Here is a 23,002-nt window from a genome sequence, read left to right as displayed (position 1 = left end):
ACTTATAAATTAAACAAATATAGACATTTTACTCGACGCATAATAAATTAATTAATGCTACGTGGGTTGTGAGAGGTGATGAACTAAAAACACGTGACATTACAGTCAGCTGTCAATCAATTGGCCTGTCAATACTGTCACCTGTCATTTTCAATCCCTTTCACAACAATCATCCTGCTTCTCCGATTTTCTTGGTTTTTTTTTGAATCGATTGGCATTTCGGTGAATAATTTGAACCCACTGCGAATTTTCGCTTAAATTCCTGCGTAGAATCAATCCGAAAAGGTGAGCCTGCATTAATAATATCATATTCGAATACCACTCCACCTCCTATTCCTACTAACTTACGTGCTTGAATGTTTGGTTCTCTTTTTTTTTCGTTGTTTGACGCTTTGTGGCCATTCCTTTATTCCTTTCAACAGAAGTCTAGTCAGTTGTACATAACATTTTTTATTAGTTCAGGTAAATTTTTTTTGCGTTTTTGTTCGCATAGTTTAGGTTTTTGTTATTTTCTACTTACCTGAAATCCTTCATCCATCATGATAAAAGCAAAGAAATGTTACAGGATTACAGGGAATGAATTAAAAGTTAACAAAATTATTTTTTGATTCTATACTAATATTACATGATATTCTAAAACTGATTCCCATTTAGATACACTATTTCTAAAACAATTTGAAGTTCTCAATGGGACATTCCTAGGCAATACATTGCAGGAATTTTATTCTCTTAAGGGCACTTACATAACCCAACTTAATAGCAGTAACTTTCTGTAGGATTTTAACCTAAGTTAATTAACAGTAGAACTAATCACATATTGTTTTATAGTAAAAGTTATACCATACAGGTCACTATACTTTTGTATAGATTGCTTAAAAGTTGTAGGTCCTCAGTAGTTTAAATGGCTCCCATAAAATATTTACTACACGCAAATATATTATAGTATTTACTTCAAAAAGGCCTGGGTTTCAATTGTAATACGACAATAAATAAACCATGAACAGATTTCTTAATAGTTTTCCTGGGCATTCTTCACTATAGCTCACATAAAAGTTTCTAAATCATTTTGGCCCCACTTAATACCTATGTTCCGCTGGGTTAAGAGATTCTTGTAAACCTCTCTTTATATCTCAAAAAATCCTAACTCTTTTTTCTCTTTTTATCTTAGAAACAGCTACTTTTATTCATAAATGTCCTAAACCTCCCTCTAACACTGGTCATATGACTCGCCAGGTTAACGATTTTCCCTTACCAATCCTTACATCCTCCCTCACGAAGAACTCACTTATATACCTCAGCAAAAAAATTTACAACCATGTTCCTCTATGTATCAGACAAATTTTAGAAGTTAAGAGATTCAAAAAGGAATTAAAATCACTTTTATTATCCAGGGCATATTATAGCCTTGACAATTTTTTTAATGATATCTTTTAACCTGTGCTCTGACATCATTTTAGTGTTTTAGTTTTGTTTCCTGTTAAATAATGTAATTTACTTCTTCTAAATTCTGTTTTATTGACAGCTTTACTTATTTTTTAATGAAATTTATCAAAAAGATGCTTTTTTTTCTCAATCTGTTTTGTTATGATTAATTTTGGTAATGTGTGTAAATTTTATGGTAAAGTGTTTTAGATGTTATGTTTGTTTGAAATTTAAAGTGAATTTGGAATTTTTTAGTTTTTAGGATGCTTGTACACAAGATTTTGTTGTCTTAATGTAATATAGCACATTTTTATTCTTTCTTTCTTTCTTTCTAAGAATGAATCATTTCCTGAAAAATGCCCCCACATTGATTTGCTAATAAAACTGTGAATATTACTCTTAAGATGATTAATGCATATTCATGTGACAATGGTCAGAAGCTTCCATGAATTTAAGAACTCTTTCAAATTTTATTTTGATACATAGATGCCTTAATTTAATTTTAAGTATTAGACAGAGACATCACCATTTAAGTATCTTTAATCTTTAGTTTTAACATTTGCAATGTCCACCCCTGGATAGAAATTTCATATAGTCTCTAAGTTAAAAAGTTAAATTTTTTATTTAGTAGTACAATATTTCGTCGGTAAAATAAAGAAATTGAATAACAAAGAAACTAGTAAAAGTTTAAATCAAAAATGTCCTATACATCATTTCTCATTTAAATATCAAACCCAAGATAACAGCCAGCAACACTAAAATTACAACAATCAATATTATTTTCCTTTTTAAAAACTTTCGCTTGTTCTTTTCACTTTTCCTCAAGTCTTTCTTGCCTTTTCCGATAAATTCTTTTGCCATATCCGCCTGATATTCCACCCTATCAATCAAATCCTGCTGCTCCTCAATTAAAATGAACATCTGCAAAAACATGCTTCTCAAATTTTCCAACATCCTTTCGATTTTCAACAGTTGCTGATGCCTGTCCTCTAAATCCTGTAGGACCCTTTTGGCTTCCGCTGTCTCGGCTAAAATATTTTCCGTAAAAAGGTGAATATCCAAACCATCTTCCAATAATTTATTTAGCTCCTCTTCGGATATCTTTACCCCTTTTGCCCGCAGTTGGGCCTCCAGTTTAGTCTTTTTTATATTCCTGTAGTTTTCTAGTGCATTCATATTCTGATTAAACACTTTCACGTAACGAACCTTGATTGTGTCGAATTGAATCTTCTTGATTCTCCCTTCTGCCGACGATTGATCCACTGTTTTTAATTCCTCTTCGAATTGCTTCAGTTTATGTTGCACTTGTTGGGATATACTGGTATTCTTTTGAAAGTAGTCGTCTATTTGGTCAGCTATTTGCTTCTGGTCCAGCTCTATTACATCTAGTTTCTTGATACAGTCTCGCACACCCTCTAAGTTTTCTTCTATGGATCCTATCCATTGTTGCAACACTTCTGATCGCTGAAAGGTCTCTTTTAAACCAGTCTGAACTGGTAGCAGCTCAGTTGCTTCCTCGATGTCGATGGGGATTTCCTTGTTTTTTCCATTACGAGCCTTTTGTAACTCACTTAACCTGTCTTTACCCATTTTATAAATTATAACCTGCTTATTTGGGTTATCTCATGACTTATCTGTTATCTTAACCAAATGTTTAATCATTTAATATTTAATTGAAAATGGTTATAGCTATATGGCACCACATAAAGCACTTTTTGCTCCTTTCCCTGTTATTAAATTATTTGTCTACTTGACTAAAATTGTAATTGAATACCGATCAGGTCCGTCGCATGACTAACGTTCTCCAACTGATAGTGAACGGTTTGTCCCCACCACATAATAAATATTACCTTGGCGAAATCCGTTTTGTTGATTGTACATATTGACTGTGTGCAATAGATTATTTTCCCATAACACAGTTAGAAGTTGGGTGTTTTAATTCAGGTGCAAAGAGCATATTTGCAGAATGTAGTTTTGAAGGCCTGTACAGCACTGAAATCGGTCATTTTAATTTGGTAAGACATAATTTACATACAGTTCCTCTGCCAGGCATATCAACATGAGTAAAGGAAGTGGACAGATCAAGTTATATGAGTGAAAAGAAAGTATAATACAGTATAATAGTACCATTCCTGATTTTTTGGTGAAAGCATGAGAGACTTTACAAGGGAATTCTATTGATCAAAAGTAGTTCTTAACTCTCTTACCCTGTGCTAACTTCCTCTGCCTCTTAGACCTTTAAGTTTAATAGCAATAATAATTATTTAAACTTTTTTCTCATAATCTTTGCTTGATTTTCTCGTTTAAGCCGTGGTGGAAAACCGAGCAGAGATAAACGATGAGGAATGATGATAAGTTGCTCAATCATTGCTCATTGTTGTCTTGCATCAGTGGTTTCGCTTTGCTTTCAGATATTCCTGTGAGGCTGCACGACAATATAAGCCATGGTGCGGTGAGTATAGCTTTGTAGTTCTTAGGTTGCCAGAAGTAAACTCCCCGCACAAAACCCTTTATATTACACTTCTGGACGTACACACACAAACAAAAAAAACAACTACAAAGTGGAATCAGTTCAGGTGGGTTAACTTATAGCCTATTAAAGTAAAATAATTCTTAAGATTTTAGTATATTGGACTCTTCTGGCAACCGGTCAATTACAAAAGTGAAAACAGTCATATTAAAGGAGATCAGGGTAAATCCGTTTTTTCTCCCTCTTTTCAGAATTAAGATGCCCAAGATCAAGCTTCAGTCCTCCGATGGAGAGGTGTTCGATGTCGATGTGGAGATTGCCAAGTGTTCGGTTACTATAAAAACCATGTTGGAGGACTTGGGAATGGACGAGGAGGAGGAGGAGGTGGTACCGTTGCCCAACGTTAACTCTGCTATTCTTCGCAAGGTTTTACAGTGGGCCAACTTCCATAAGGAAGATCCACCGCCACCAGAGGATGACGAGAACAAAGGTAAAAGGCCTTGAATTATGTCATTTCTTTGGTCCTAAACTGTACAAGTTACTTTTTTAAATATTCGGTTTGGTTAGACAAGGAATTTATATAAAAAAGCATAATCAATGAATTAAAAGGCAACTATCTACATATATAAATTAAGCCCAAAAACTTCAATGCAAAATTATAGACCAATTACAGTAATAAGCACTTTTTTCCAGATAGTTAAAAAGGTAATAAAAAGAGAGTTATTATTAATACACAAGTATATAAAAATCCATAAGCGGATTTAGTGAACTAAGTTATAAGTGATACTGTGGACCTTGCAGTATTTGTTGGTTTGAAAAAGGCCTTTAATGCAATAGTAATAGTTCTTATGAATTAGTTATTGTTTGAAACACTTATGAGATAGTATACAGAAGAAATTGCAGAAGTTTTCAATGTTTTTAGCTCAATTGATTGATTTTATTTTTGAATATATAAATGGTTTCTATCACGAGAAGTTATAGATTAACCAATGCAGAGACAACCGTTAAGCAATTCCTCTATATTCATTATTCAATTAAACTATTGATTATTTATTATTTTCTTTATCACTCTAAATTATATCTTATTTTTAGATCCAAGTGTTACCTCTGCTGTTATTTCGTTCGAACTGTCCAGTAATCAAAACGTTGCCATATTAAGTCAATTCATACAATTCAAGATTAAATTAACTGTTTATTTGTGTTTTATTAAAAACAAATATAAGAGGATAATAATTGCGTGTAGAATACCTAGGGAAAAATAGATCTTAATGAGTGTTATGAGACAGAGTTAAAAGAACTAGAAGGACTATATTTATAAGTTCTTTAGTAAGAAGTATTCTTTACTAGTATATTTTATTAGAGTATACTTTAGTAAGACTATTCAAAACCCTTAAGAAAAAATGTATGACTTTGAAGTGGTTAATGAAGAAACAGATGAGGAAAAAATTAAAAGAAAGACTGATTATCTCGTGTAGATATAAGTTCTGGAAAGTACAAAATATTTAATATTCAAGTAAATGTTTTAAACTGTATTTTATGGAATGAAGTGAGTTTCCAATAATACCCTCTAACCTGAAATTAAAAATTTGTTAATATTTCATATAAACCCAATCGACAATTTTAAAATCAAGTCATTTTAATGAAGAAATTTACTATCTATTATACTAGTCATATTCCTATAGGAATTCTTGGAAGAAACACATCATATTGTTTGTCCTCAAACAACAGGTTGTTAATTAAAATATTCATGTCGGAAACTAATACAATTACTTGTCTCCTTCCAACAACTGGTATTTTTCATTATGAGGTTATAACTACTAACATGTTACTTAAACCAAAGAATATCAATGGCTTAAGGATAGTCTCAGATTAAGTGACACCCAACACAAATTTAAGTGGTCAGGCACTCAAAACTGTGCTGATTTGTTGCAATTTTCTCTCTTTAAAGTGTTTTGGCCTTGGTGCAACATACATACGTTTCATTTCTACTTTATTATAAACCTGTAAATTGTACATAATGTCCTCTGATTCTGATAGAAAAACGTACCGATGACATTTCATCCTGGGACGCCGATTTCCTGAAGGTGGACCAAGGAACCCTCTTTGAATTGATCCTCGCGGCAAACTACTTGGACATCAAGGGATTACTGGACGTCACTTGCAAGACGGTCGCCAACATGATCAAAGGCAAAGCACCGGAGGAAATCCGTAAAACGTTCAACATCAAAAACGATTTTACCGCCTCCGAGGAGGATCAGGTCCGCAAGGAAAACGAATGGTGCGAAGAAAAGTAAAAAATTTAATTTCCGTTTAAGGCGTTATTTATTATAATTAATTTAACCAATTGCGTCTCGCGTGTGTAAGTTTAGATTCGAGATTTTAAATTTTTAAGTACTGGACGGTTTTTGGGGAAGAAAGCGGTTATTACGAGGGCGAATTATGCCATAACGGAAAGGCGTAGTTTAATTCTGCCGATTTAAATTACGCCCGAGAATGAAGTGTGCGTTTGTTCATTGGACCGGCAATTTTTTTTTTGTTTATTTGTTTTAGTACTATTTACCTTAAATTCATGTTAATAAATTTTGTGACTAACTTGTGGACTTTTATTTTAATAATAGGACAAGACAGATTAAAGTTTGTCTTGCGATGGACTGCTTTTACACTAACAAGTTTATCCGTTAGTTTTATTAAGCTAATGGCAAGGGTCGGATATTGGAAATTATGATCTTAGTCGAGTCAGTGAGGTTAAAGACCTGGCTGTTCTATTTCAGTTTAACTTAAAGTTTAGTTAATTAGTAATTTCTTCAGCATTGTAAAAAGGCATTGGGTTTTCTTATCTGCAATACTAAGCACTTCAAAATCGGTACAATAGTAAGATTATATAACGCAATACGTCACCCTAATATTACAAGGTTGTATGTAACAATTATGATAATTTAGGAAAAATCGATTTAAAAAAATGGACTTACCTAAAACGCAAACGATTAAGTACTTTTCTTTTTTATTAAACAAGAAAATTAAATGGACAGTAAAAATAAATTATTTTGATATAAAATTCCAAAAAAAAACAACATTTTCTTCAAAAAATAATTTATTGAAAAAAAACATAGGATTCCGTAATATCAAAAATAAATTTTCTTTTTTCCAAATGTAACATAGAATTTTGTAACACAAAACTAGTATTTAATTTAACATACACAGCAAAGCATATAACTTTTATTTACGGCTAAAAATACTTTCATAGTATTGCCTGTCCATCTCGGGATTCCATTTATACATAGACTTTATTTTTTCCACTTTACTTGATGCAAGGGGAATAGCTTTATCGCATCTTTTTAATTCCAGTGGAATAATTAGTTGTTCTGTTTCAGCTGTAACATGCCCCTTTCTCAATTTTCTTTGATGTAAATTTAGAGATTTAAATTTTTCTGTGGGGTTAAAGGTATCTTTAAACTTGAGTTCGAAAAACGATCTAGAAAACTGCAAAGAAACTACTTTTGAAAATGGCAAAGCATTGTAGTTAAGTTGGCTTGAAAAAGACTGAACGTCTATAAAATCTTCTTGTTTCATTTGGATAATTGTATATGGATTATGGAGATTTACTTTTAAAAGGTATCGTAAAAGAGATAAAGGAGAATAGTATTCTACCTTATTTAATGACCTTTCGATTGAGCTGTAGATTGCATCTACTTCTTGGATACAAGCATGACCAGGAATAGAAAATTTCATTGTGATTTTTGATAGGTTGTTGTGTTTTTGAATTAGGTGACTAAGGCCATAACTCATGAGACAAATAATTTCTGCAAATTCTGGATTGTCCTGCATAACTTTATCAAGTATTTTGTAAACCGCACTTGCAATGTCATTTCCCTTTCTTCCATGTAAAGCTTCGCTCCACACAGCACAGTATACTTTTTTGCCTATGGAGAGGTGTCCAGTCATATTGTAGCCATAACATTTAGTTTACTTTTATAAAAAAAAGTTTTTTTAAGTCAGCTTTTGGGCATGTTAAAACGTTTTCTAGATCAAAGCACAGTATTGGGATTTCACTATCCTTGTCTTTTTGTTTTTCATTTCTCATGTACTCTTTTTCATTTAAATGATCAGCATGTTTTTTTCCAAACTGTCATCCATCTTAGTTTCTATTTTTTTAGTTTTATTTCCTCCCACGTATCACATCTGTCTTTGCGTGGCTTATGAAAAGCAATGTTAAAATTATTGCAGAATGTTTTCCTATAAACAGAAAATGAAACTGGAGCTTTTTCGCGTTCTGTTGCCAAATCCACATAAAGTTCATATAATTTTTTAATGCTTAATCCACTTCCGACATATTCTTTGTTACTGTTCTTGCGACAATAATGTGATTCCACACGAGGAACCAAGTTTATGTGCTCTTTAATAAAATCTATAGCTTCAGGTGACGTTAACCTTTTCTGATGTTTTCCCTGTATACTTTTAGTCAATGTGTTAGTCACCGTTTTATTTTTGTGAGCTGTATAAATTGGTTTCTGACTTATACATAAAGTTCCTGTATAAAAGTCTTTGCAAACTTGAATTGGTTGACCATTTAACTCAAAATAATATCTAAAGATTCTCTTTTTTCTTGAATTATCAGGCTTTTTTCCGTTCCTTCTCCGCCAGGGACTATCAACTTTAGTAGTGTTTAAAATATAGTTCTTTTTTTCAACAGCTGAAAGCAGATAATAATTTTAATAAGCATTTTTGTAAACAATCTTTTTTGTTTTTAATCTCCCTGGCGGGAACGACCTTTTTTCGCGAAGAAATATATTCAAGGCCCCCGATCAAATTTAGTTTTTCTTATATTGCATGCCCATTCGGATATATTTTTTTGTCTTTTGCGTGTTAACTTTTTGTTTGTCTCATTTATCAAATTATCTTCTTTAGAATCCGTAGTATCATGTGAGGTTGCTGCGTTATGAGAATTATAATATTTTGTTTCAGGGTCTTCAATATTATCATCTTCTACTGAGGGCACTTTTTGTTTTGAGGTGTTTAGCGTTAACGTAGTGGAACACCGGGAACATTTCTAAAACAAGAATTTAAAACTGTTGGAAATAATTCAAAATTTTCTATTATCTTGTAAAAAAATCGTTTTAAAAAACCAAATAAAACAATAACAATTTTTTACCTATTAAAATGTGTTTGTAGCTGAACAGAAGATGGATAAAAAGATTTTTCAATCTCAAATTTGCTGTTTACTTTAAATTGCATTGCAGAATTAGAAGCCTTATACGAGCTAGTAGAGCAGCCAGGTTTGTTTCTAAAACAAAACATAAATCTAACATTATTGCGTTTTCCTTGACTATAGTCAGAAAATTTAAAATGGTTAAAGTAATATACATATAACATAACAATAAGTTAAGAACCAAAAAGTAATATGATAACTTATATACCTAGTTAAATGGCTTTCTAAGTCTGACTCTTCACATTCGCTTTCACTGCTACTGGATCGGGTTGGAATGTTAATATAACGACTAAGAATTTTAATTCTAAAATCAATAAAAAGTGAAAAAGTAAAAAAAGTAGATTAAAAATTCAAAAACCTAAGCTTACATAGCTAAAATAAAAATTTAAAAAATCTTACCTGCATTCTTTTTTCTTTTTTGATTTTTCAGGTAATGTATATTCCTTGTCTTGGTCAGAATCATAACCGTAGCCATCACTAATATCAGTCTTATTTAATGCCATATTTTTAAATAAACCTCTCAACAAACACTTGCTCTGCTCCGATAAACTTTTTAAAATGAATTATAAACAAAGTAACATAACCCTACATTTGCAGGGTTCTATGTTAGTACATAGTACATTTATATTCTAAGGTTCTATGTTACTTAAAACTATGATATATCCATTTGTCATAATTTTAGGTATACACCTTTGGTCTTCCTTATATTACCAGAGTTCTATGTGAGCTTTAAATTTATTTCCAAAATTATAGTGTAGGGCTCACCACATAGAACTTTGTGATATTACAAACCAAATTTCCCTGTTAAAATGTTACATACAACCTTGTAATATTAGGGTGACGAATAGTCAAATAGAGCCCAAAAAAGTTATATTAAATAACTTTAACTATAAAGACTGTAACTTGGTGAATTATATTCGACTAAATGTACCAAAAATTAATCTTAGGCTTCCAAATGATGAAAAATTCTTTAAGGTTGATCCAAAAAAGACAGACATTTTGAGTACTTCTTTACAAGTTTTGAAAGTGTTACTGTGATTTTCCATTTAACTATTATATTTAAGTTGGGAATACTATACCAGCTTAAGACCCCTGTTATGATTGTTCTTGTTTCTTTTTTATTCCTGTTAATTATTTTAATATTTAAGTTATATTATCTTCTATTTTAAATTTAAGGCTTAATTAATCTGTAACTTTACATGTAATTACCAACTTTGTGGTGTTTGTAGAGTATTGCAATAAACTAATTTAAATAAACAATAAGTAATCGGATTATTTTTCTTACCGAAAAAATTTCAGTTACGGCTCGTCCAGATAATATCCAACTTAATATGCCAGAAAATACTAGAATATTTAGGAAAATGTTTTGTTATTAAGTTAGACTTACCCGGAATGAGTCTTAGGTCCAAAATATCCCCATAACGACCATTTATAGGGTGCACTAAAACATAATTACTTAAATGGTAACATCACTTATAAAAGTTTTTCACTTATTTCAGGCAGTTGTGGTTATTTTATTCATTTTTCCTTTGGGTACCTGCAAGAGGTAAAAAATGACTTCAAATGCCTTGAAAATAATAAAATTCAAGTTAGTTAATCGATTTTTAATTTTTATTGTTCATTTTGTAATAAATATGAATTTTCCTAGTGAGGAATTTGTTGATATGGTATATGCCCTTGGAGCTGCTGCAAGAAATAGCCTTTTGGCATCTAGAATTTACGCGCCACTTTATCCTGAAAGGAGACATTTCCAAGCACAAATGTTTAAAAAACTAAAACAAAGATTTGAGAGGACAGGAAGTGTAATTTATGAAAAACATGAACGGCTGAAGCCAGTTATAAATGAGGAAAACAGGATGCCAGTAGCTTTAAGTGTCGTTAAAGATCCTCATGAAATCGTTAGGCAGCTTGCTAAAGAATTACCCTTTAGTGCAACATCAATATCTCGCATGCTTTGAAGCGAAAAATTCCATCGTTACCATATCCAATCGTTGCAGGATTATGAAAGAAGAATGGTTTTCTGTCGGTGGGTGCAAAATAAGATTCGTCAGCCTGAATTTTATAATTTTGTGCTTTTTTCGGATGAAGATACATTCCATAATAATGACAGTGTTAATAAATATAATTTTCATTATTACGACATCAGCAATCCATTCTTCACCCGAGAAATTCATCATCAGCATAGATGGTCACTTAATGTTTGGGCAGGAATAATAGGACATTACGTTATTGGACCGCACTTTTTTCACGGACATCTTACATGTGAAATGTATTTAAACTTTTTACAAAACGATTTTAATGTCCTTCTACAAACGTTGCCTGACCATGTTCGAGATAGGATTTGGTTTCCATGCATGCTGTTAGAAATTTTTTAAATGAGCATTTTGATGATCGGTGGATAGGGAGAGGTGGGCCGGTCCCTTGGCCCGCAAGGTCCCCAGATTTGACCAAACTGGATTTTTTCTTGTGGGGATATGTGAAGGAAAAAGTCTATCAAACAACTCCTACCACAAGTGAAAATATGAAAAATAAAATTCGGGAGATTTTTCAAACAGTCACGCCAATTATGTTGGAAAAGGTTAATGACTCAGTCTCAAAAAGGGTAAACGCTTGCGTACAAAATTTAGGAGGTCGTATTGAACACAATTTATAATTGTAATTGATCTTTAAAATTAGTGTAACGATGTACATTTATGCAAAAATACGTAAGTACCTAACTAGTATGTAATTTAATTTTGCTTCTTTTTATAGCAGTTTAGGTGAATAATTGTGTTGGTTAATTTTTCAAGTATGTAATAATAATAATTGTAGGTAAAAAATTGTTAAAAGTAATAATTCTAATTCTTCAATAATTTCTTCTAAGCAATCTTGATCAAAACTTAAAGAATACCCGTTTTATGCATAGTATTTTACAGAAAAGTTAAAATATCTCAAAAAGTACTTGATTTAGCTATAGGACATATTGAATAATAAATGATGGTATTTGAGGGTTAAACTTAATTAGATAAAAATATACAGGGTGTTCCATTTGAAAAATTTAAGATATTGCGTATTTAATTTCAGCAAGTTTGAAAGTTCTTTAAAAACACCCTGTATTAAAAAATTACAAATTAGAGAATAATTACCTAGAGGACGTACCCTAGACTAACTGTGGTACAAGTTTCATAGGCGCAGAAAGAATTTTAAGTTAATTATGATTTTTTAAACGAACCCTCTAAAAGGCAAAAAATAACAAAAAAATTATTTACGTTGCAACGCCGCACGGAAATTTTAAAAACGTTATACCAAAGTAAAGTACTCTTTTTGCCTCACATTTTAGTACCATAATATACAGGGCGTACCGTTTAAAAAAAAATCATAATTTATAGTAACTTTTTTGTGACACACCCAGTATACATAAAAATATTTTTAGTTCGTGGGTTTTTGTCAATCCTACAACTTTGCTGTAGAACTTTTTGCTCTACCTCGTATAGTTAAGGCGCTATCTTAGCCGTACACCTTGTTGGCACATCCTGTATAATATTATATAGGTTTATATCATTTTAATATGTAGTAACTAGACCCCTTCGATTTTACCAATTTGAACTTAATTTCTACCCTTGATTTGTATCATGTAGTGTTGTTCTCTGCTTCTTTGTTGTTCTTTTTTTATTAGTGAATACACAAGTGGATCTGATGATGCCTAGTATGGGCGAAACATGTGTAATCCTCTGACTTTAATTTAATAAATTTGAGTTTGAGAAAAATGACTTGGAGTTTGTTTCCATTAGTATTTAATGTAAGCCAGGAATTTCATAAGTAGTATCTTGTAATCTGTTTTGTGTCAATATTCCTTTTAATTATAATGTTAATATCAAGTTACGAAAATCATGTTTGTCAAATCTTTTTTCTGTATAAACAGTAAAAGTTGCAATATTTAAATAAATACTTTTTTTGACACCTCAATAAATAAGAAGTCCAGGACTTTTTAAAGGTACCTCTGTGCTATTTGAGATATTTCCATCCATTTTTTGCTACATAATTATTTGGATAAAACATCCATTGGACATGCTATCTTTGCATTGACAAATTATTCGTCCAGTGGACAATTGTATTCATCCTATGGACATCTATTGGATCTTTTGAAGAAACTAAGGGATGTCCATTAAACCTTTGGACATATTTATACTGTCTGGGTAAAGGAGGTGTAATAAAAATAGGATAAATATGGCGACTTCGAATGAATATATGGCCTAACCCGGTGTGCAACAACAGTAGCAACTACGACGCATCATCATTATCATCAAAGGTCAAACAGGTAAACAACACTAACCCAGAACAGGTAATCCGAATCGAACGAAATAAATCGGCGAGAAGAGGCGACCATCAACAACATCGCAGGTGAAGAATGGGGGGACATCGGGCTAGTAACAAACCGACCAGTGCTAATGCCTTCTTCCATGTTCAGTTTGAGTCGATCTTTACGTCCGCTCGTGAGTGAGCACCTTTTGTTACCCTTGACAACCCGCGACTCTTTTCCAAACCCCCTTGTTTTTGGAAGGGTTTTACCGAACGAACGGGGGTGACGAAGACCCACGCACTCCTTCCGGTTACCGGTAAACATTGATAAAACGCGATCAGTGAACTGAGGATTATAATATGGTTTAGTTTTATGGTTGTTTTTTAGTCCGGAAGTTTTATGGCAAGTATATTCATATATATATATATATATTCTTTTATGTTGGGCGCCATAAGTTTTATAGTAATTATACGTTTCTTAACGTAACGCCATAACACATACACTGCAGTCAAGTTTGAACTTTAACTTTGAGCTTACGGACGTCGTTTTGCCTATAGAGTACAGCTCAGTATTCTCAGCATATTTTCTAAGTTGACGTTTTAAATAGTGCAGCTAATTTCGTAGTTTTTTCAGGCAATTTTGATATTATTTCTTTCGATTTATAATTGCCTAGAAGATTTATGGTATTACTTGAATTGCATTACACAAATATTCCAGGCAGTTGAAATAAATTCTTTATATTTCCTGGCATTTGAAGTACTTCTTTTATTTTCATGGAAACTCAACTTACATATAGTCATAGTCCTATGCCTTAAATTCTTTCAAAATGTAAATAACAAATAAATTTTTCCAGGCAGTTGTTGTAGATCACATGCTTCTCTAATTCTCTCAAGAAGTTAAAATAGTTATTTTCCAGAGTCGTTTTTATTTATTCCCAAGCAAATTGTCCCTTGAAAACAGTTGGCTATTCTCAGTATATTTTATACCTGATTTAACTGCTTGCAAATAGTTTCTGTGGATGCTAAATACATTTAACCTTGCTCTGGTTGTTTACTTTAACAAATAAACCGTATAAAAAAATTTGACTGTATCTGATATACATTGAATACCACTCGCAACACCTTTGTTTGTCAGGCGTGTATATGTACCTATTGAACTGTATACTGTGTGAGCTCTAATAAACGTTTTTGCCTTTGAGGTTTATAATTGTAAGGGATTTTAGTGAGCTTACCTATAGATTTATAATCAATGATAAATTCAACATGTTTACATAAAACGAAAGCATACACTTATACATATATACATTTGCCCGATTATTAAGATTTAAAAACCAACAAATTTTAGATTAGAACCTGAAATTTAGGTGTTGGTACTTGAGTAGTAGATTTCACAAGCAGGTTTTTTTGTATACTGACCTTTATTATAATTTTTTTTTCAGAAATGTTTAATAACAAAGATACAGTGTGTTAAAGTTAAAAATAATTATTTGTTTATTTATCGAAATTTAGCGAAATTTATAATTAAATTTCGCATGCAGGTTATTGTAGTGAATGGTCAATTACAACAGTGCCTTAAATCATAATTTTGCAAGAGTGACATTTTTTTTCAAATTAAATAGAGAATCTAACAGTTCACTTCTTATAAAAAAATATTTTATCACCTCGCAGATTTGAGACAAAAAAGGACCAAGTCCCTCCGTACGTTACGCCACTGGCATTTTTTTTAAAATTGGCTTCATCAGTAATTTACCATTCACCACAATAACCTGCATGCAAAATTTAATTAAAATTGAGTTAGTAGTTTAAAAGTTATGATAAATAAACTATTAATTATTTTTAACTTTAACATCCAACTGTATCTGGGTTATTAAACATTTCTGACAAAAATTTAAAAAATTAAAGTCTATCTCTTTTCAAATTCTCCAGCACCTATTAAAATTAATGACGTTTAAACTGGACCACCCTGTATATCTGTGTTTCTAATAATCTTACTAAAAATTAAAGTTGTAGACTAGGACCTGATCTACAAGAAAGTTCCAAAGCAGTTTTTTTTTTGTAAACTCAATAAATTTCGAAAAGTCTTGGAATTTAGATCTTGGCACTTGAATAGTCGGTCTGACAAGCAGGTTTTTTTGCAAATATCTCAGTTTCTATTAGTTTTATCAACAAATCATTAAAAAATATTGTGTTTTTTGCCAACTATTTTTTAATTAACCTATTTTTTTCTTTTACCAAATTTTCCATTTTTTTGACTTTAATAAAGGAATAATTGAATTTTTTTAACAACTTTTTGACTTTTTTTATGAGATATTGACAAATATATTTTTTTTCAAATAATTCAATGAATTTGGTATTTTTTCCAGGCCTTATGTCAGTAAGACATAGTTGAGATGACTGTGCCCTTATTAATGTTGAAGTTGAAGTTTTTTTTGTTTAAGTTTCAAATTGTTGTAATAATTAAAAGACGCTCTATGCGTGGCCAAAATTTTCATTGAAATAAGAAAGTGACAATATGAATAATCATATACTAGTGTGCGTAACCTCTGGCCATACACTGGGCAACTGGGCAACAACTGGGCATTGATACTTTTTCTGGTTTCGCTCATGATGACCCTAGCATCTTTATTTGCTTTGGAACGTGTTTGTTTAAGTTGTCTTAAATTCAAGGGACAGCATCTTCAATACCTTATACAGAGAGAAGTATTGGATTATTATTTCGTAACTTGTTTTCAGTACGTTTCTATTGATGCAACTTCAACAAGTTTATTATCATCAATTTTTCCGTCGTATTAATGGTTCATTTTACCCCTTTTTTTTATTAGTCTTTTACTTATATCTGTATTTCCGTTCATACCTCTAATCGAGACGATAAAAAGGGTATTAGACCCCTCCGGTAAAACCCATAATCTCTATCCTTTTATAGTCGGTAACTCCATTTAAGAGTGAACTGCATTAGAACTGTTCATGCCTAATAATAATTTATATTTCATGTTTCCTGGTCCTGCGTAATTTATTGCTGCGATTGCGATTTACGCAAAAATCTGATGTGCTTCCTTTTTTGTAATCGGCCCAGATCACGTTGTTTTGCGGTCAGAAAAGGATCAGGATTAAATTATCTAACAGACGCAATAAGTTATTGCATTAAAATTTATTACCACTATTATATTAATCGAGAAAGGTGCACTATTTCGTTTGATTAATCAATCTTTTTCGGAAGTGTGATTTCCAGGCACTATCTTAGTTCTTAGGAATTTAAAATATATTGTCATGGTTCTTTTAGTTTTTTCCAGGCAAGTTTTCTTAATTTTTTGCAGGAATTTCAGTGTTTTTTATAAATTTCAGACTTTTGAAATGATTTTTTACATCATTCAGGCATGTCTTTGAGCAATTTGGACAATAATTTTACATCTTTACCAAATTTTCCGGGTATTTAATGTTTGCCAAATTATTCAAGGCATCTATAAACGCTTGGAAATTATTTATAATTTCTTTCCAGGTGTTTTTTTACGGGTATCTAAATTAAGGTTTGCTTCAAGCCTTTTAAAGATTAGACATAGTTTGTGTTGTAAATCGGGTATTAAAAAAATATTTTTATTTTATTTATGGTTTTTAAGTGACTGTCTAAAAACGTCTAAGCTATAGTGCTATTGATTTTCAAAAAGGTCAATAATTTGATTTATAGAAAACACTGAACCAAGACTTTTTGCATAAAGATGTCATTTGTCTTGTTTCTTGAGTATAAAAATTTATTGGCAGTTGTAAAGTATATCAAATGAAAGAACATTAAATTTCCTTTAAAATGTGTCTTATGAGTTTTTAACGGAAAATGCATAGTTTCCTAGTAATTAAAGAAAAACCGAACTAATACGTACCCCTAGTTTTTTTGCATAAAAATATTATTTGCTTTGTTCTTAATTGTAATGCATATCAAATTACAGGGAATTAAATTCTCTTTAAAAAATTCTTATGAGTCTTTCTTGCAAGTTGCATATTTTTTGAAAAAAACAAGAAAAACTGAACTAATTAGACTCTTTGCATAAAGATGTCATTTGCCTTGTTTATTGAGTATAAAAATTTATAGGCAGTCGTAAAGTATATCAAATGAAAGAAAATTAAATTCCGTTTAAAAAGTGTCTTATGAGTCTTCATTTGAAAATGCATAGTATTTCAGTAAATAAAACAAAACTGATCCAATACGTACCCCTAGTTTTTTTGCATAAAAATATTATTTGCTTTGTTCTTAATTGTAATATATGTCAAATTACAGGGAATTAAATTCTCTTGAAAAAAGTCTCATCAAGTTTTCTTGCAAGTTGCATATTTTTTGAAAAAACCGGGAAAAACTGAACCAATTAGACTCTTTGCATAAAGATGCCATGTGCATTGTTTATTGAGTATAAAAAATTATTGGCAGTTGTAAAGTATATCAAATGAAAGAAAATTAAATTCCCTTTAAAAAGTGTCTTATGAGTCTTCATCTGAAAATGCATAGTATTCCAGTAAATAAAACAAAATTGAACCAATACGTACCCCTAGTTTTTTTTGCATAAAAATATTATTTGCTTTGTTCTTAATTGTAATGTATGTCAAATTACAGGGAATTAAATTCTCTTGAAAAAAGTCTCATCAAGTTTTCTTGCAAGTTGCATATTGTTTGAAAAAACCGGGAAAAACTGAACCAATTAGACTGTTTGCATAAAGATGTCATTTGCCTTGTTTCTTGAGTATAAAAAATTATTGGCAGTTGTAAAGTATATCAAATGAAAGAAAATGAAATTCCGTTTAAAAAGTGTCTTATGAGTCTTCATCTGAAAATGCATAGTATTCCAGTAAATAAAACAAAACTGATTCAATATGTACCCCTAGTTTTTTTGCATAAAAATATTATTTGCTTTATTCTTAATTGTAATGCATATCAAATTACAGGGAATTAAATTCTCTTGAAAAAAGTCTCATCAAGTTTTCTTGCAAGTTGCATATATCTTGAAAAAACCGGGAAAAACTGAACTAATTAGACTCTTTGCATAAAGATGTCATTTGCCTTGTTTATTGAGTATAAAAATGTATTGGCAGTCGTAAAGTATATCAAATGAAAGAAAATTAAATTCCGTTTAAAAAGTGTCTTATGAGTTTTTATCGGAAAATGCATAGTTTCTCAGAAATTAGAGAAAAACCGAACCAATACGTACCCCTAGTTTTTTTGCATAAAAATATTATTTGCTTTGTTCTTAATTGCAATGCATATCAAATTACAGGGAATTAAATTCCCTTTAAAAAATTTTTATGAGTCTTTCTTGTAAATTGCATATATTTTGAAAAAACCGGGAAAAACTGAACCAATTAGACTCTTGCATAAAGTTGCCATTTGCCTTGTTTCTTGAGTATAAAAAATTATTGACATTTATAAAGTATTTCAAATGAAAGAAAATTAAATTCACCACCATACGTTTTACGTATAAATTTGTACGGTAATAAAAATCTACTTTCTTGAAAATCCCATAAAATTTGATGTAAATAACATTTGGCAAAAACAACCGTATGGGTGAGGATTCTTAAGGACAACAGATGTGAAAATTGTACAAAACATTTACATTTCTATTAATTTTTTTATGTATATTAAGGCTATTCGAATACCGTTATAAAGTCATGAGAATTTTTATATAACATCAACATTATACCTAGATAATATAAATAAATATCTCTTTCTATACCATAGGAATATCTGAAATAGACTCTAGGCTAAGCACGTTTGACAAAGATCCTGATGCTGATGGTTTGCCTGAGGTTTTTTTGAGACAATGCAGCTTTATTTGAAGATCTCAAGACCAAGTATTCTCAACTTTTCGAGATATTGTTATATAATTATTTGGTTTCTTATCTTAGTTCTACTATAAGTAATAGACACTTTGGCTTTATGGTATTTCACCATTTTTATTTCCTCCGACTTCAGTGCACTGATTTCACATATTTTTTTCCTCCATATCGTCGAGACAACAATGGTTTTTCTTAAGAAGAGCCAACGACATGTTGTGAACTGTTTTAATGACGATAGTTTTATTAATAGTGTAAAACCATTAACTGGCAATTGAAATTATTTTATTATACAGTTACCAACTGCAGCCATCAATGTCCTGCGTCTAATTAAAGTTACTATTACGTCTAGTCAATGCTTTTAGTTTTATTGGTCTATATAACAGTTAAATGACAAGAAAGCCAGGTATGTTCTATGTGGGCTGCGTCTATGTTATAAATTATTACATACAGGTTTAAAAATTGGTAATATTTACTCAATAAAACTTATCTTGGCTTGTTGGGTGAAAGTCGAAACATATCTAAGTAAATACATATCACTAAACAGTAAAACAAGAATCCTATCGTAGCACCGTAAAAAGAACATTATGTCCGGTGATAATGAGGGACGTTGGGAGAAAATACAAGTGAAAATTGTTTGTTTTTCTTCAAATCGATTTAATAGAAATCGAGTAATTAAAAAAGTTGTCGTAAACGTTACCGTAGAGAGGTCCGTTTAAGGTAGTGTCCATAAATCACTCTAATTTCTGTTGGTCTACATTTTACGCGTACACCTTTGTCTTATTACAGAAAAATTATATAATCATTGCTCAACTACTTCAATGAATAACTTGTGAAATGAGGTTCTTTTAAGAGGATCCTAAATCCATAAATTCTACACACACTATTTCAATAGTAATAAAGATGACAAACGTGGCCATAGTAAAAGTTACATCCAAAGTGTTTATTGATGTCAAAGAAAGTCTTCAATTTTTCGGGTTCATTTCCCTTTAAAATCATTTGATTCATAATTTGGCTTTAAAAAAAAATCATCGCGATTGATCATCATGACCTGTCCATAACGATTCGCTTCGGGTGAAAGTATCACGAAATAGTAATAGTAGTATCAGTAAAAGTATCAGCAATGTAGAGTATGAGTTCCAAGTAACGTAGATACTGTTGGGTGTTTTTGCATTTTCTAGTCTATTAAAACATATACCTGAAATTTCTCTAAAGAATAGGAAGAACCGAACCAAGAGACTCTTTGCCTAAAGATATTATTTGCCTCGTTTTTTGAGTATAAAGAAAGATTGAGGGTTGTAACGCATATCAAATGAAGGGGAATCAAATTTTCTTCAAAAAGTGTTTTATGAGTTTTTTTCTGAAAATGCACAGTTTATGAGTAAATGGGGAAAAACTGAACCAGTACGTACTCCTAGTTATTTTACTTCAAAATATTATTTGCTTTGTTGCTAGTTGTAATTCATGTCAAATTACAGGGCATTAAACCCTTTTTAAAAAAGTCCTATAAGTTTTTCTTGGAAGTTGCATAGTTTTTGAGAAAACCGGGAAAAGCTTAACCAAAGACTTTTTGTATAAAGATATCGTTTGCCCTAATGAAGCAAAAAGTGTCTTTCAGTAAATGAGAACCAACCGCGTTAACTCACCATCAGTATCCAGTAAACCAATTTCCTTTCAGTAATCCACCATCTATTAAATCGGAGATCGGCCGTGTTCTCACATCGGCAATTAACTTACAGCAAATTACCTTAGGAATAAAAATTACCCGAAGGTAATAGCGGTGTACGAGACGGGATGATTTTTTTTTACAAATTCGCTACGGTTCAAAACCGATGGGTGTGCGTTCCAAGACCATTTTACAGGTTATTAAAGAGATTCTTTAAGTTTCTCTATAGGTGGTCGACTACCATGTTTCATAACTATAGCCCATCGTCTGTCTATCTCTTATACATCATGTTAATAGATGGTGAGGGCAAAGTACCAATTCCTTGAAAACTTACAATAAAAACGTCGAATGTCTGAAATAAAATAAAAAATTATTTCCAATATCCCTTCTGATCCCCATCAGTTCGAGTTTCTTTATAGCAGACCTAGAGTTGATATTACTAAAGCAGTTTCCTCACTGAGAAAAAAAAAGGCTGCCATAACTAAAAATTTTTACATTCGACAATTTCTAACTTTAATTTAAAAATTATTTAAAGAATAAATGCTAACATTAAAAGTTATTGAAAAATTAAACTGCACAAAGTACACATTTGCCTAGAAAAAAAGAATTAAAAATAACTTCAACTGACTGGAAGAAATTAAAAAATAATCAGAGGATCCAGTTAAATTAAGGTAAACTCCAGTATAGAAGCACGCCTTATCAATTACCTTATTTTGCTATTGATAACAGCATTATATAAATCCACTATGGAAAGAAATATTATTAGCATAAACATTATTGGCGCCCAACATGTGGAGAAAAAAAATCAAATTTAATTTCCTGGATTATCATTTCATTGAAATTATATCGCTATCAGGCTTTTGCGAAATGATTATTTTTCTGTGAAAAAAATGTCTTTTAAGGTTTTAAGTATTTTTTCCAAAATTATAATTTAAAGAATTAATAACCAATCCCAATAGTCAAGAGTTATAAATGGATTTTACGATATAAGGATCACAGCAGAATCATATAGATCCCACAATATAGTAAAGGAAGTTATCACAAGCAAACACCGAAGAAATATTAGAAAACCTTTAACCACAAGAAGTTACTAAAGTAAAACGCTTTAATACTAAAATAAATGGATAAGTATATCAATAATAATGGACAAATATTAATGTGCTATTGTAACCAGTATTATATAAATCCACTATGAAAGAATCATTATTGATAAATGAGCCGATATTTGATATGAATAACATGAACGAAAAAAAAAACAAAAAAATGTTAATACATAAAGCTTGGCGCCCAACATGTTAAAAAAATCAAATTTAATTTTCTTAATTGTCATTTTATTTAAATTATATTACTTTCAGACTTTTGTAAAATGACCATTATTATCCTTAGAAAAAATTTCTTTGAAGGTTTTAAGTATTATTTTTAAAATTATAATTTTCCCTAATTTTTTTTTCTTCCAGTATTTTGAATATTTTTTTCCATTTTCCCTTTGTTTTGATTTTTTTGTCACCTCATTCGACAATTTTAAGTTTAATTTAAAATTATTAATATATATTAGAACCACCTAAAAGGTATTGAAAAATTTAACTGCATAAAGCACACACCATAAGCCTGAAAAAAATCGAAAATAACCTCAACTTCTTGGAAGAAATTAAAAACTAATCAGAGGATCCAGTTAAATTAAGGTGACCCAAGTGTACAGGTACGTCTTATCAAATGATGTTTACCTATATTTGCTATTGATAATGTTTTTATATAAATCTACTATATAAACAATCGTTATGTATGATCCAATATTTAATATAGACAACATGAACAAGAGAAAAAAAATCATTTTTGGTACATAAAGCTTGGCGCCCAACATGTGGAAAAAAAATACCTTTACCCATATACTGTTAATAAATATACCAAAACCAAAAATTTACTAAAAAATCGTTAAGTAAATATATATTTAACGATAATAATATAATATGATGTGTTGCTTAAGTAGCCATCAATTCCACGAGTGCTTTAGAATATATTAAATCATATCAACCAAAATACCCGCTTGTCCTGGAAATTAAACAGCAATTAGCAAACGCGTATTTACGAAAATATAATATTACATTGATATAAGGAAAAATGAAAAAGCTGATTTATTAGCAAAAGAACA

The 23,002-nt window shown here is 30.9% G+C and overlaps 3 protein-coding genes across 9 annotated transcripts in view; 2 read left to right on the top strand and 1 right to left on the bottom strand.

Annotated features, from left to right (window-relative positions):
* Nucleotides 1-120: 120 nt before the first annotated feature.
* On the top strand, nt 121-6,484 carry LOC126744702 (S-phase kinase-associated protein 1). Of its 4 annotated transcripts, none has more exons than XM_050452223.1 (4): nt 137-285; nt 3,834-3,874; nt 4,144-4,382; nt 5,930-6,484. In XM_050452223.1, the coding sequence occupies exons 2-4, from the start codon at nt 3,867-3,869 to the stop codon at nt 6,184-6,186; spliced, it is 504 nt and encodes a 167-aa protein (XP_050308180.1). In that variant the 5' UTR covers nt 137-285; nt 3,834-3,866; the 3' UTR covers nt 6,187-6,484. The 4 variants fall into 4 exon arrangements, with proteins under 4 accessions (XP_050308182.1, XP_050308180.1, XP_050308183.1 ...); XM_050452224.1 differs by lacking the exon at nt 137-285 and adding an exon at nt 3,315-3,437; XM_050452225.1 differs by lacking the exon at nt 3,834-3,874 and having other exon boundaries at nt 121-285.
* Nucleotides 2,020-3,220, bottom strand: LOC126744698 (syntaxin-1A-like). Its single transcript, XM_050452217.1, has one exon. The coding sequence runs from the start codon at nt 3,010-3,012 to the stop codon at nt 2,140-2,142; it is 873 nt and encodes a 290-aa protein (XP_050308174.1). The 5' UTR covers nt 3,013-3,220; the 3' UTR covers nt 2,020-2,139.
* Nucleotides 6,485-13,537: 7,053 nt separating the features above from the next.
* LOC126744454 (harmonin) overlaps nt 13,538-23,002 on the top strand; it is a 98,611-nt gene continuing 89,146 nt past the window's right edge. For 3 of the 4 annotated variants that reach the window (XM_050451888.1, XM_050451887.1, XM_050451886.1), the window contains exon 1: nt 13,538-13,779. The gene's annotated coding sequence lies outside the window, so the exon portion shown is untranslated. The remainder of the gene's footprint in view (nt 13,780-23,002) is intronic. The other variant, XM_050451889.1, reaches the window with a different exon arrangement.

Source organism: Anthonomus grandis, chromosome 14 (genome assembly GCF_022605725.1).
Source record: "Anthonomus grandis grandis chromosome 14, icAntGran1.3, whole genome shotgun sequence".
NCBI lineage: Eukaryota > Metazoa > Arthropoda > Insecta > Coleoptera > Curculionidae > Anthonomus > Anthonomus grandis.
Note: the sequence above shows the minus strand (reverse complement) of the source record. Positions and strands in the feature narration are given on the sequence as shown.

Coding starts and splice junctions, on each gene's coding strand:
- LOC126744702 (XM_050452223.1), top strand. Junction 4,383..5,929: donor AGAGGATGACGAGAACAAAG/GTAAAAGGCCTT, acceptor TGATTCTGATAG/AAAAACGTACCGATGACATT.
- LOC126744698 (XM_050452217.1), bottom strand. CDS start 3,012: ATGGGTAAAGACAGGTTAAGTGAGTTACAAAAGGCTCGTAATGGAAAA.